Here is a 14,076-nt window from a genome sequence, read left to right as displayed (position 1 = left end):
TCCTTCATTTCTGATTTACAACGCTGCTGCTAAATTTGGGAAGGCAGGTGGGAATCTGCAAACAGAGCTGGAGGTAGTAGGTGTCTTTAAGCAGTTTCATAAACATCATATTCAGTTTCTTTCTGTATTATTTCAGAACACAATGTGAGGGGAAGTGAAACACTCCAGCACTTGTGTCAGGCTCCTCTGGGAGATATTTACAGAGACAAAGATCCTTTTTCAGGAAGAAGTTGATAATCACTTCTCTGTATTCATGCACCCTAAGGGCAATGCCCATCTAATTCTGTAAAAAAACCAACATCAACTGACAATTCTGAATGTTAAAAAAGAACCATTGAACAATGAATGACATTTTCATTATTTATCTATTGCTGACTCGGCATGGACTTTCAGCAGTTTACAAGTATACACACAACATATCTAAAAGCAGTGCAGATCTAACTTATCCTGGTGTACCAATAAGCAAACTAACATAAAGACCCCAAAAAACAAAATTGGCCATTCTGCTGAAGAGCTCCGTTATGGCTGCCTTCCTAAATGTCCTCTATATATCTGGGGGTAGGTTATTCCATAGAGAGGGAACATATACTGAAAAACAATGTGCTTTGCTCAAAACTCACATGGGAAGAGAGAGACTTCCAAATTCTCAAAATGAGACACTCAGCTTAAATTCCTAATTAATAAGTGCCCACATAACATATTTTCCATGCTTTTCAAATATTTTCAGTTAATCTTCTAGCTATGTAAGAAATTGATGTAACTATCCAGAGTTGGTAAAGTGTTGAAAAATGTCATCACAGAATATCATTGTAGTGCCTGAATGTCATTGCTGCACTGCAGAATTCTATCCAGGAGTTGGACTGAAAAGACTTGGTGATCCAAAATCATCCAACAAACTCTCAAAGCTGTATTGGTCCTAGACCAACAGAGATTTTATGGAAAAAAATCCATCAATATATTAAATTTTCAATGAAACAGCCTGATAGTTTGGATGTATACAGTGCTGTGTTCACAGACTTTGTGCATTCTTGTTAGGTAGATAGTAAGTTTACACCTAATATCTAAAGCAAATTATTATAAATAAAGGCTTTTAAAGATTCAGTTCATATTCCTCCTGGAAAGAAACTAATTTATATTTTTTAAAGCAAACAATTTGTCTTGCATCCTCATAAAGACATTGTATAGAAGCTTACCAGTATTGTGACATTAATATAACATATGATACTCTAATTATTATTTATGTGTTATTAATTAAGAACAAAATTTTTAAAGCAGTTAAGATATAAAAGCAAAAACAGTTAATAATTATAGTACACTATATAATGCACTATAACAGCAAGACTGTTATAAGTTCCAGCCATTATTTTGGAATATGTTTGTACATGAACAATTTGTAATACTTTACAAATTACAAGAATGGATTTTGATTCTGACTGGGGACCCCCTGTTGGTGTTTGTGTCAATAAGTTCTACAGTACAATATTATTTTAGCACAATGGTGCATTTGTGTGTGTGTATGTATGTCTCACAGAGGAAACATTTAAAAGCTGGATGTTAATAAATCATACTAAAATGTAACTAATGGACATTCTGGCTCAAAATATAATAGTAGCAGTTACAGCTGCTGTGGTAGCTGTGATCTTCCGGCCTGGACTTTATCTGAATTTGACAGTTTTTAAAAAATGATGTTGAGTGATGGGCTTTGAGACTTAACCTAAATGAGCTTAGTAAAAAAAAAAAAAAAAAAGCATTAAAATGGCAGTCTTAAAGCCTGAATCCTTTTGGACTTCTGAGTAGATGTGGATCAAATTAGATATTTATCACATGCCATATCTACATTGTTATTACTCAGCAAATATTATATCCTTTGAAATGTGTGTATATGATTGAATAAACTTCCACAAAGTTGTTTACATTTATAATAAGCTTTTTATAAGTAAAAACAAAACAAAACCTTTTCCATGACCCAAATTGCTCAGTGAGAGTTCTTTTCAAAGAGTCATTTTTTAAAGGGTGCCCAATGTCAGCATCTTTAAAATTTCCCTGACCTATTTGTTATGTATTAAATAGCATGAACATTGAGAAATTTTGGGGGATCTTGTGAGGTAACTACAAAAAATACAATTCTTCAAATAAGTTGCTCAATACACATTTTGTATCATAACATGCAGTGAAAAAGAATTCAAACATATAAATTGTCAAATGCTGAATGCTTGAATAGAATATAGAATATACTTTATTGGCCAAGTGTGATTGGACACACAAGGAATTTGTCTCTGGCGCATAAGCTCTACAAACTACATAGTGATAAATCATAAAATGTAAATGATAAGATACTGTCAAATTATTTACTAAGACTGTATTGCTATTATTCTTCTCATCCTTCCTACTACCTATCGCTTCCTTCTTATGACTATAACCATGTTGCTTGTATCTTTACAATTTATATTGTTTTATTTGTTTCCTAGTATGATGATTGTTTATTAGTAAACTATGACTATCTGTTGCATTGTATCTTATGATTCTTGATGAATGTATTTTATTTTTCTTTATGTACACTGAGAGCATATGCACCAAAGACAAATTCCTTGTGTGTCCAATCACACTTGGCCAATAAAGAATTCTATTCTGTTCTGTTCTGTTCTGTTCTGTTCTGTTCTGTTCTGTTCTGTACTGTACTGTACTGTACTGTACTGTACTATACTATACTATACTATACTATACTATACTATACTATACTATACTATCATAAATCATAAGATACAAGGAACAAAGTTTGTAAGATATCAACAGGAGAAGGTAATAGGAAATATGAGAAAGATAATAGCAATACTGCCGTTCTACAGGTGGTAAATGTCCTTAGGCAAGAGGCATAAGACAGTGCTGTGGGAATTAGGTGTTCAGCAGAGTGATGGTGTGAGAGAAAAAGCTGTCTTTGTGTCTAGTTCAGGGGTGTCAAACTGGCGCCCACGGGCCGGATGCATCATGCACAGGTCATGTCCACCCCAGCTCTGCAAATGGGAGAAATGTTGCAAAACATCACATGATGGCAACGTGACACCACAAGCTTGACACCGTGGTCTAGTTGTTTTGGTATGCAATGCCATATAGCGGCATCCTGAGGGGAAGAGTTGAAACTTTTTATGTCCAGGATGTGAGGGGTCTGTAGATATTTTCTTAGCCCTCTTTCTGGCTCAGGTCCTCAATGGAAGACAGGCTGATTGCAATTATTTTTTCTGCAGTCCTAACTATCTGTTGAAGTCTGTACCTGTCCTGTTTGGTTGCTGTGCCAAACCAGATAGTTATAGAAGTACAAATGACAAACAAAAAGCCTAATAAACTGGGAAATGTTACAAGTGACCTTCTAGACTCTAGAGCATAAGTGGTATGATGGATAAAGGACCAGGTATTGCCTGGAGTAATTTATCACTCCTGAATAAACAAGCAAAGTTCTATTTAAAAGGCTATGTGTGTCTGTGTGTGCATGTGTGTGTTTCCCCTCTTTACAAGAGGAACAATAGTTTGAAGGGAAACAATTTGAAAGAGAAATGCTTCAGAAAGAAGAGAAGGGGAAAAGGAAATAAGCAGTTCCTTTTTACATTTAACAGAGAGCTACAGAAACGTGCCAGATATATTGGTCCCGGTAGCACTGAAATAAACCACCTGCAAAATGATGTAGGGGAAGAGAATACTAAAACACTGAACCTCTCCCTACCACACTTTCAGGACAATGGTTGTGCTTGGGGTTCCCACTAGTAGATAACACTGAGTGGAAGAAAGAACAGCTGGAAATTCATCATGTGTTGCAATAAAAGCAAGTCATGTTCCATTCCATAGGGGCAGCAACAATAAAAGACTGTGCAGACAGATCTAGATTTTGCTCCCATCTCTTGTGGATGAGCAATGTGGATAAGCAATGGAAATAACAGTAGAGAAGATTTTATAGGGAAAGTTATTGGATTGAGATGAGAATGTCATGGATGGGGGAAAAAAGATAGGAAGTTTTTACAATTATTGGAACAACAGATGATCAAATAACCAAGATTATGGGTATCCAATTACAGGATAGAATCAGGAGACAGTAATTGTTTAGGCAACATATAGAAGAAAAAAGTAAGAAGAAACTGTCTACAAAGAAAGCCAGAATAGTTAGCATTAATTTGGGAAACACTTACCTTTGGACTCATAATCAATCTCAGTATTTTGGGTGATTTGTGTTAAGTAGATTCATTATATATTTTTGCAATTTTCTATTTGTAGAATGAAATTGAGAGAATAGAGGCAGAAGATGCATTAATATGTGAAGATCTAGATGATGCAGAATGTGGAGAGGAAGAATTTGAAGAAACCACAAAATTAAAAATACTCCGGAGAATTGCCTCCATAGCTTCCAAAGTGAAGGAAATTATTGGTAACCTTATAACCATAGCTGGAAAAGTTGTTGTTACAATTTTACTTGGTACAACAGGTGGGCTCTCTTCCTTTGCTAAGTTCCTCAATAATGGTTGCAATTATGATTGCCTTTAATACTTTTAGCACACTTGAATAGACTTTTTGATAAATAAAAATATAGCGACCTCATTTATGTCAAATTTCATTGCTTTTGCATATATTTATTATTCCTAAAATGTGTTATGAAAACTAGACCCATCAGGCATCCAGCCTATAAATGGCAAGATACATAAACGGATAACTATATTATCATAAGAACAAATGAATAGCTGTGTTACACTGATTCAAATAATGTAGATTATCAAATTTATAGATGAATACATGTATTTCTGCTTTGTGTTAATTTCGAATCACACATATATAAATGTATCACTTTCAGTTTTATACAGTACTGATATGTTCTAAAGAAAAGTTTTTGCATTTAAATGTGCAGTCTAGAATATACTGTTTTTTAAAGTTCATTTACCGATACTTCTTTCTAAAAGTATATTTTGATGGTATTTTATGTGTTGAGAATTATATCAAGCCACTCAGGTTGGTTCATAAATAAATTCAACTTTGTGCAATACAGAATATTAAAATGCTATCATGGTTAATAATTTCTATTCCAATACTTTTAAACAACATGCTTAATCCATATATAATGAGTATAGAACATTTACCTTCCATTAATTTTTTATAGGAATGATGTTGCCTTCCCTGACTTCAGCTGTATATTTCTTTTTATTCTTGGGCTTGTGCACATGGTGGTCCTGTTGTCGAGCATTTGATCCTCTGATCTTCAGCTGCCTTTGTGTGTTAATGACAATATTCAGTGGAGGCCATTTAATTGCACTTTATCTGTACCAATTACAATTTTTTCAGGAAATCATTCCACCTGGTGACTATTATGCCCGGTAAGAGGTTTTATCAGCATTTTTTAAATAAATGGGATTATAGCAAAATAGAACTGCTGGCTATTGGAATAGATGGTAAAAGATAAAGATGGAATACATTGAGAGAAATGTAAAATATATGTCACAGTGTAAAATCAATACATTTTTAAGGAATTTTGTTTATTTATTAAATTTATATGCCACCTACATCACTACCCATAGTGACTTTGGTCAGCTTACGATGCCTTAAAAACATAAATATGAAAACATTGCAATTAACAAGAATTAAGTAAAAGCTAAAAACCAAGAAAACAAGATGATGTGGGCATAGGCATTTATCTTTCATTCAACCAACCACTATAGCACATCCCCATCAGGGCCCTATGCCAAATGGCACAGCCATATTTTAAGATCCTTCTGGAAGGCCAGAAAGATGGGGGCAGATCTCACCTCTAGCAACAAGATGTTCTCAGAGGACAGAACACAGAAGGCTCTGTGCTGGCTGAAATTCCTTGACTAACAGGCTCTACAGCAGGCCCCTTCTGCTGGTGGATACGTGTTGATTTGGAGAAAAAAGAGGTATGTTATTTAAGGAAAAAAAGGTTAGAATGGCAAAATAATAGGTGTGGCAGATATTATGTATATTGGCTGCCGAACTTATGGAACGTCTCTGTAGGATTGATACTGAACTGATCCATTCTGTAGGTTAAAAAAATGCCAATTGGGGGACATCCATTTTTTAAAAATTGAAATTTTAGGATAAAAAAATGTTACTCACGGAATAAAATAATACAATGAATTTCAAATGTAGAGACAAAGACTAGGAAGTTGACAAGATATCTACCTTGTCTATTGGAATAGGAGATCTGTTATCTCCCAGTAAGTCCAGAAAAAGTAACACACCAAAATTAGTTATTTAGATGGATAACATTTTTGTTTACTTTGCTAAGCGAATTTGCTTGATTTTTTTTTATATAGGAAGCAATCTTGTAAATGTATTATTATATAAAGATTTATTTTAGGAAAAAATCTGTTCAGAGTGCCTAAATCAGGGGTGTCAAACTTGCGGGCCAGATATGTCATGTGCTGGCCACGCCCACCCCTGGTTTAGCGAAGGGGGGAAGTCATGATACATCATGTGACAACAACGTGACGCCATGAGTTCGACACCCCTGGCCTAAATCTATTCCTATTGAGTTTGGGGAAAAAGATAAAGTATTAGTACCTGTTACTGGAGGGGGGGTTTGGAGTGACAAGACAGAAATCTGTTACAGGTTGAACTTCTAAAAGGCACAAGTTTTAACTAATTATTGTTATTATAGTCTGCATAACAATGCTACCTGCTTTGCTCTATGACTGAATGTGTGTGAAAATGCAAGCTTTTGTCTGCCATCTACAGGCCAGACCAGGTCAGGCCAAGCCAGGCCAGTGTAGAAAAAAAAGATAAATGGAAATCCTTAAACAATCATTTATATTTCATTATTCGAAAGTGCAAAATTTTATGGTTTAAACTTGCAGAATTTGTGCTGAAACTAGGAAGCAGCAGATTCTCATTATTGCTAATTTTCTACTTTTTTAGGTAATATTTTCAAATCTTTTAACATGGGATGCATTACTGTATTTTTTAAAAAAAATTATAATGCAGTTTATGATTCTAAACACTACATTTAAAATAGACCAGTAGTTTGGCACAAAAATAATATTACTAGGCCTTGTGTTTTTTATTTGTGTACATATTTGACTGTGTATGTGTGGGGGGAGGGAGAGAGAGAGGAGGAAGAGGAGGAGGAGAAGAAGAAAAAGAAGGAGGAGGAGGGGGAGGGGGAGGGGAGGAGGAAGAGGAGGAGGAGCAGCAGCAGCAGCAGCAATATTTCAATCACAAAAGAGAAACTAATCATTATGAGGCACTCATCAGTACCTAGAAATTGTCAAAATTATTGAATTCAATTGAACTGCACTGAACCTGCCACAAGAGGAGGATATCCCTGTGTTTAGTTTCCCTTTCTTTGCTAAGCAGCAAGATACTCAGCAGCAACCAGGTATACAGATATTCCTTTCAAACAAGGGAGGAAAGATGTTAGGAAGATAAATGCATCAAGCAAGTGTCGGTAATAAATCGGTGTATGTGTGTGTAATATTTTTTTTTTTTTTTTGTAATCAACTATTCTGCATAGTGGAACAAGAATAACCGTTGTTTTCCTGTTTTTGGAAAGCAGCAATATTTCTCCTTTGACATCATCACAAACCTTAATGCTACATCAGTATCTTGCATTTGTATTAAGGTCACAGGTTGCGAATGTGTCAGGAAAAGCAGATCAAAGTGCATATACATAGAGATATCCTTATATTAATTTACTAAGCTTTTGCTGGGAAAATACATTTACAGAGGAATAGTGTTACAACCATCTGCTACATTTACTTTTACAGTATATTGTGTAATGTTATTTTAAAAAGTCGTAACATTCTTTTTGGCATCCATAATCATGTTAATGTTCTTTTCTAAATTGCCCATTTTAATGAAATATACTTCATCAAAATTGTCATTAGAAAATTTAAATTCATACTTCCTTTTCTCTGTTTGTAGACAATTTGATTAAAAAGATTTACACATTTCTTTCAAAGAATATTATTTTTACAGTACGATATGCAAAGCAATTTTTCAAAGACAATAAAAAAAATCAAATTAAAAATCAGTATAAATCAAGGAAAAAGAACTGTAAAAGCAGGATGTTTTATGAATGCACATTCAAATAAAACTCCTTAAGATTTCTCATGAAAACAAGGAATGAAAGGCTTATATATAAAATTCCTAGAAATATAGAACGTAAATTACATGACCTTAGAGGCCATCCAATTCAACCCTATCTCGGTAAAAACTGTCCACAACAGGTGGCCATTCAAATTTTATGTGAAAAGCTCCAAACTTTTCTTGGTAGATTCTGCCCTTGTTAAATAATTATTACTATCCGGAAATTCATTTTAATATTTAAACTGGGTCTTCTTTTTAATGTCAATCTGTTGGACGTGCTCTCAGTTTTAACAGAGAACAGGTCTGGTTCCTTTTCCATGTTAATTTTTCAGATGTTTGTAAATTGCTGTCTTATCTCCCCTGTCTTCTTTTGCAAAGAAAACATGCCCGGCTTCTTCTACCATTCTCATGAGGCTTGATTTCCAGTGCTTTATAATCGTAGTAACTTTCCCCTGAATCTGTTCCAGAACTGGGCATAATACTTGAAACATGGTCCAACCATCGTACAATATAGGAGGAACTGTTGTCATGCATATCTGTATGTTAATGCAGGTCAAAACTGCATTGGACTTCATATTTTATATGAAGTATTTTATATACATATTATTTTAGCACAATGTTGGTAAAATACGATGTATTTTATGCATGTTGATAGGAATAATCAAATGTATAGGTGCACAGTTGCAAACTTACGGTAGCTTGGTTGTAGGGAGTGTGAGAGTAATCTATAAATTCTAATTTAGAGGATCACTTGCTCAGGTATGAACAAGCAATGGGACGCAGCAATTAAAATACCACGAATTATGTATAGAGTGTTTGCTCAGGCACTTATTCTAATCAGATTCTGCAAATCCACATTTTCCCCATAATCTTGTTTCTGCAGGCTTCAGAAATCCCTGGATATCCCTTCACTTGCCCTCTATTTCTTATAAACATGAGTTTGCTAGATTAAAGTGTTTAAAGTGTTCTGGATTCACGGTTGAGCTTAGAAGACCAGATAACGACCGTGACCAGGGGGGCATTTGCCCAGATACGTCTGGTGCGCCAGTTGTGTCCCTACTTGGACCGAGATGCCCTACGCACAGTTACGCATGCGCTGGTCACCTCACGGATTGACTACTGCAATGCTCTCTACATGGGGCTGCCCTTGAGGACCACTCGGAGGCTTCAGCTGGTGCAGAATGCAGCCGCACGGGTTGTGATGGGAGAATCCCGATACTCCCATGTTACACCCCTCCTGCGCGGTTTGCATTGGCTACCGGTTGCCCTCCGAGTGAGATTCAAGGTGCTGGTGTTGACCTATAAAGCCCTACATGGCTCAGGACCAGGATATTTGGCGGACCACCTACAGCCAGCAACAACATCCCATCGCCCGGTTTGCGCCCATAGAGAGGGCCTATTCAGGGTGCCGTCGGCTAGACAGTGGCGGCTGGTGGCCCCCAGGGGTAGAGCCTTCTCGGTTGGTGCGCCCACCCTCTGGAATCAACTCCCCTTGGAGCTCCAACTAGCGCCTGACGTTCGCACCTTCAGCCGGGAATTAAAAACTTGGCTTTTCAAATCCCTTGACCTGGACTGATGACGGGGTTTTAAGGGTTTTAAGGGTTAATTTTAAATTGTTTAGATTTTAGTTTTTATTTTTATTGTGGCTTGTGTTTTATTGTTGTGAGCCGCCCTGAGTCCATTGTGAGATAGGGCGGCATATAAGCCGAATAAAATAAAATAAATAAATAAATAATGTTTTAATGTTTTTATCTGTGTTTTATGATGATGTCAGCTGCCCAAAGTCTTTGACAGTGAGATTGGTGGCATATAAATTTAATGAATGAATAAATGTTTTTGACTGACATAATCCTATACTTCAGAAGCATGGAATAACTCCAAAGTTATCCAAAAATCTGCTGCTTCCTGTTTAAATTTCTTCCTATAGTTACAAATTTGCTTTAGAGGCTCTCAATGTGTTTCAGCATCAATGTGAGTGAGAAGGTAGATCAGGTCCTTCATTATAGCAATTATGTCAAAGCGCTTGGTGTTAACTGTTTCTTCAGTTTTTAACAAATTGTTAAAATATTTATTTTTTGCTTGGCTTTCATGCACAGGAAAATATCACTGTTTAATTCTGCTCTTAATTTTGCTGTGATGCTTCTTAATACTTATGAAGATTTTGAAAACAGAATCAGTAACCTGTGGCATAACTTTGATTAATCTGAATATTAAAGAAACAAACTGAAACAATTTGAATTTTGTAGCAACTTCCAGTTTTCTATGATGAAAACCATACATCTTATTACGATTGTTGGGAATTATGGAAGTTGAAGCCTGTATTAAATGCAAAAGATTGTGGAAGGATGGCTTGGATGAAATGTTGTATTTATGTAATGCCCTATTTTTACAGGTTGTTTGGTATCACTCCAGTTATTCAGTCCAACTGCTCAAGCACCTGGAAACTAATAACCAACCAAAATTTGAATTGGTACCACCATACCAACCCTATCTTGCTGCTACTCTTATATTATACCCTAGCAACTCTGATTCGACTTTGGTTAAATGAACCTATTGTACAGGTGAAATAATTACCTTATTTTTTTTTTAAAAAAAATCTTTATAACAAATGCCTACAAATCCGTTCAAATTGCTTTTGACCCTGGTGCATAAAAAAGGACTACCATTGGATTATGGTAAGGAGCCTTGGTGGTGTAGCAGACTAAAGCACTGTTAAGTAACACCAGCTGCTTGCAATTACTGCAAGTTCAAATATTATTATTTATTTATTTATTTATTTATTAGATTTATATATCACCAGGCTCAAGGTTGACTCAGCCTTCCATTCTTTCGAGGTAGGTAAAATGAGGACCCGGTTTGCGGGGGCAATATGCTGACTTTGTATAAAAAAGAACACTGCTTAGGGGGGCCAGAAAGCCGGTATATACAAAAAAGTATGAAGGCTATTGCTTGACTCATTGTAAGCTGCCCTGAGTCTCCGAAAAAGGGCGGCATATAAATCGAACCAACCAACCAACCAACCAACAAATAAATAAATAAATAAATAAATAAATAAATAAATAAATAAATAAATAAATAAATAAATAAATAAATTATAAATGAAACTTTTCCTCTCCTTCTCCAAAATATTATTAATATGTAACATTCATCTGCGATATGCCACAACAGAGTTTTCAGTTTTTCTCATGTTTCCTATCTCAAAATTGTACTGCCAGCATTGAACAATTGCAGTCTGACACAATTTCAAGAACCACAAAACAGAGCTGCCTGAGGTTTTGTTTGTCATCCTTGACATAAGGTGATTTATTTAATTTAAACTAAATTAAACTAAAGCTCTGTAGTACTTAGAAACATGTTTTATAATGGCTTCCTATCATATATACAGTATATAGTTTTCATTGACATTTATGAAAATAGTTTCAGAAATTCCATAAAAATATTGATTACAATATTTTATTTATTTATTTTATTGCAAGCATAGTGGCTGGCACAAGTTTCTTTCCAAATATTTTGGAGGAATTGCATAAAAAGTCATAGTAAATGTTTAAAGTGGGATGATGTTTTTATCTGTGGTTAAATGCACAAATACTGTATATAGTTCTACATAAAATAATTAAATATATTTGTATTAACATTTAAATTATAAACAAGCTAATATTTATATATATTGATGAAAAAAATTATATTGTTTTATTGGACACAGCTTATGATAGCATGAAAGCTGACATGGTAGAAGATGACTAGGCAAAATGCTTCTTATTTTACTATGACTGCTTATTTCCAACTGCTTATAATCATACACTAAGCAGGAAGATCTGTGAAATATGGCTCCTGTTTGGCAAAATGCGATTACTGTTGCCCGTTGATGTTTGTCCATTATTTAAACTGTTCATGGAGAAGATACTGCACCTGATTTGGTGAAATTCTTAATTTATGAGGACTAGAGTGAAAAGCAATTTGGATTGTATATACAGTAAACTATATAGATTTATTGCCTAGATTTTCAGACAGTGGGCAATGACTTTTTTTGTTTCAAAGGTTAATAATCTTTTTATATAGATTAACCCTCATTTTCAAAATTATTCCAGAGTTAATCTTTCTTTCTTTTTCTTTTTTCTTTTCTCATTTAGCAGATGCCTGATGATGACAAATCAGATTTAAATAAGGAAGATGAAATAGAGTGCACCCCAATTCAAATAACTGCAGACAGAAGACGCAGCTTGTGGTATACAAGTCACTACACAACTGATGAAAGAAAAGTAAAGTTTAAAGGAATCAGTTAATCTAATTTGTTCTCCTTAGATCTTTTAGCAAGAACTGAGTGTGCAAGTGTTCACTTCTGGTCTGGAGACAATTGCTAAACTATTCTGGTAGATCTCCAAGAGGCCAGATACAAGGTTTTACAATTCTAATTTATGTTGTGATTATCAGCAATAACTTTAACCATGCATTTAACCATCATTGAGTAGTTACAGATAATCCTCGGCTTATAACCATTTAACAATGGTTCAAAGCTACAACAGGCTGAGACAAAATGATTTATGACCTATCCTCAACATTCCTGCAGTCAAGTGGTTACCATTTGAATGCTTGGCAACCAGCTCATATTTACAATGGTTGTGGGTTTTGCAGCCATTCAATCACAATTTGCAAAGTTTCCAGCCAGCTTCCAACAAAGAAAGACAATTGTGGAAGCCAGATTCACTTCCACAAATTACAACCATATGATTTGCTTAATGAACAGGGTAATTCACTTTATGACTGTAATAAAAATGGCCATAAAACCGAGTCCTTGGTAATGTGATGATTCACTTAATGACAGCATTGCTTAGCAACCAAAATTCTGGTCCCAATTGTGGTCGTAAATCAAGAATTACCTGTATGTTGCTGTTGTACACTATTTGGAATAAAATTCACTCTACCTTATATAGTTTAATATAGATTTTCAGCATGCAGTCATTTTGATACTAAGATCTGTCATTCTTAAGATTTATTTTATTGTTATTACTATTATTGCATCTTCTGAACTAACAAATTATTCTTGCTTTGCTTTTGCAGCTTTTATCAATGACTCAGGATGAACACAAGCCATCTGATGTTAGTACATGGTTTCAAAATTGCAGTCAATTTGCACAATAAATTTGTTTCTGTTTCTGTCAATTTTTTAATGTAGGGATTCAAGGATTTGGTTGAGTAGAAGTTGATCCAAATTATCTGTCAGACAGTCAGCTTAGGCATCGGACTTCCTGCTGTTGTCTCCTGCATCTAGGATTTCTTTACAATCATACAACCAAGTCAAACTGTCACAGTTTCAGTGCCTCCTTTTGGTAGCAGTTTCTGCCTGCCCAGGTCTAACAAAATCACATCTGTCCAGCCAGCAGTCACCTTGTTTTTCAATAACATTTCTAATACCAAAGAATATATATGTAGTCCTGATTTAGCGACTGCCTCATTTAGTGACTATTCACAGTTATGATGATGATGAAAAAATAACTTTATTACCAATCCTCACTTTTGCAACCTTTGCAGGACTGCAAAGCAAAGGAAAGCTGAAATAAGGTTTTACGCACAGTTGCAGTTTCACTTAGCAACTGCTTCATTTGACAATCAAGTTTCCAGTCCCAACTGTGGTCACTAAATAAGGACTACCTTTATAGTTTCTGCATAGACTACATAGACATTTCATTTATCCCTAAGCATGCATAGTGAATGGACATGGCTGGTAGGATCTGCTTTTGTCTGAGTATTAAAATGGAGAGCTATAAAACAGATCATGGTCAAGATAAAAGAAAATGTTTATAGCTCAAGGTTGAAATGTGGGTTTCTTGGTTTTCTTTGAGATTGGTTGTTTTCTTGCAGACATTTCTTTGGCTGTTTATTATTAGCTTCTTTGACAGTTCCTCGGTTAGGGTATTGTTTACTTGAGCAACAATTAAGAAGTAAATGATGGCCCAACCAAACTTGCCAAACAAATTAACAGTAAACAGCCCAGTTAAGGAA

General features: G+C 35.1%; 1 protein-coding gene across 3 annotated transcripts in view; it reads left to right on the top strand.

Annotated features, from left to right (window-relative positions):
• Positions 1-14,076, top strand: part of PIEZO2 (piezo type mechanosensitive ion channel component 2) — a 150,447-nt gene that overhangs the window by 57,084 nt on the left and 79,287 nt on the right. For all 3 annotated transcript variants that reach the window (XM_070942381.1, XM_070942380.1, XM_070942379.1), the window contains exons 5-9: positions 4,261-4,468; positions 5,135-5,348; positions 10,469-10,637; positions 12,210-12,335; positions 13,135-13,173. In XM_070942381.1, the coding sequence (XP_070798482.1) occupies positions 4,261-4,468; positions 5,135-5,348; positions 10,469-10,637; positions 12,210-12,335; positions 13,135-13,173 (756 nt within the window). The remainder of the gene's footprint in view (positions 1-4,260; positions 4,469-5,134; positions 5,349-10,468; positions 10,638-12,209; positions 12,336-13,134; positions 13,174-14,076) is intronic.

This window comes from Pituophis catenifer, unplaced genomic scaffold (genome assembly GCF_029215685.1).
Source record: "Pituophis catenifer annectens isolate HBS135680 unplaced genomic scaffold, rPitCat1.0.hap2 SCAF_3, whole genome shotgun sequence".
Lineage (NCBI taxonomy): Eukaryota > Metazoa > Chordata > Lepidosauria > Squamata > Colubridae > Pituophis > Pituophis catenifer.
The sequence above is the reverse complement of the archived record's forward strand: the minus strand, read 5'-3'. Positions and strand labels throughout refer to the sequence as shown.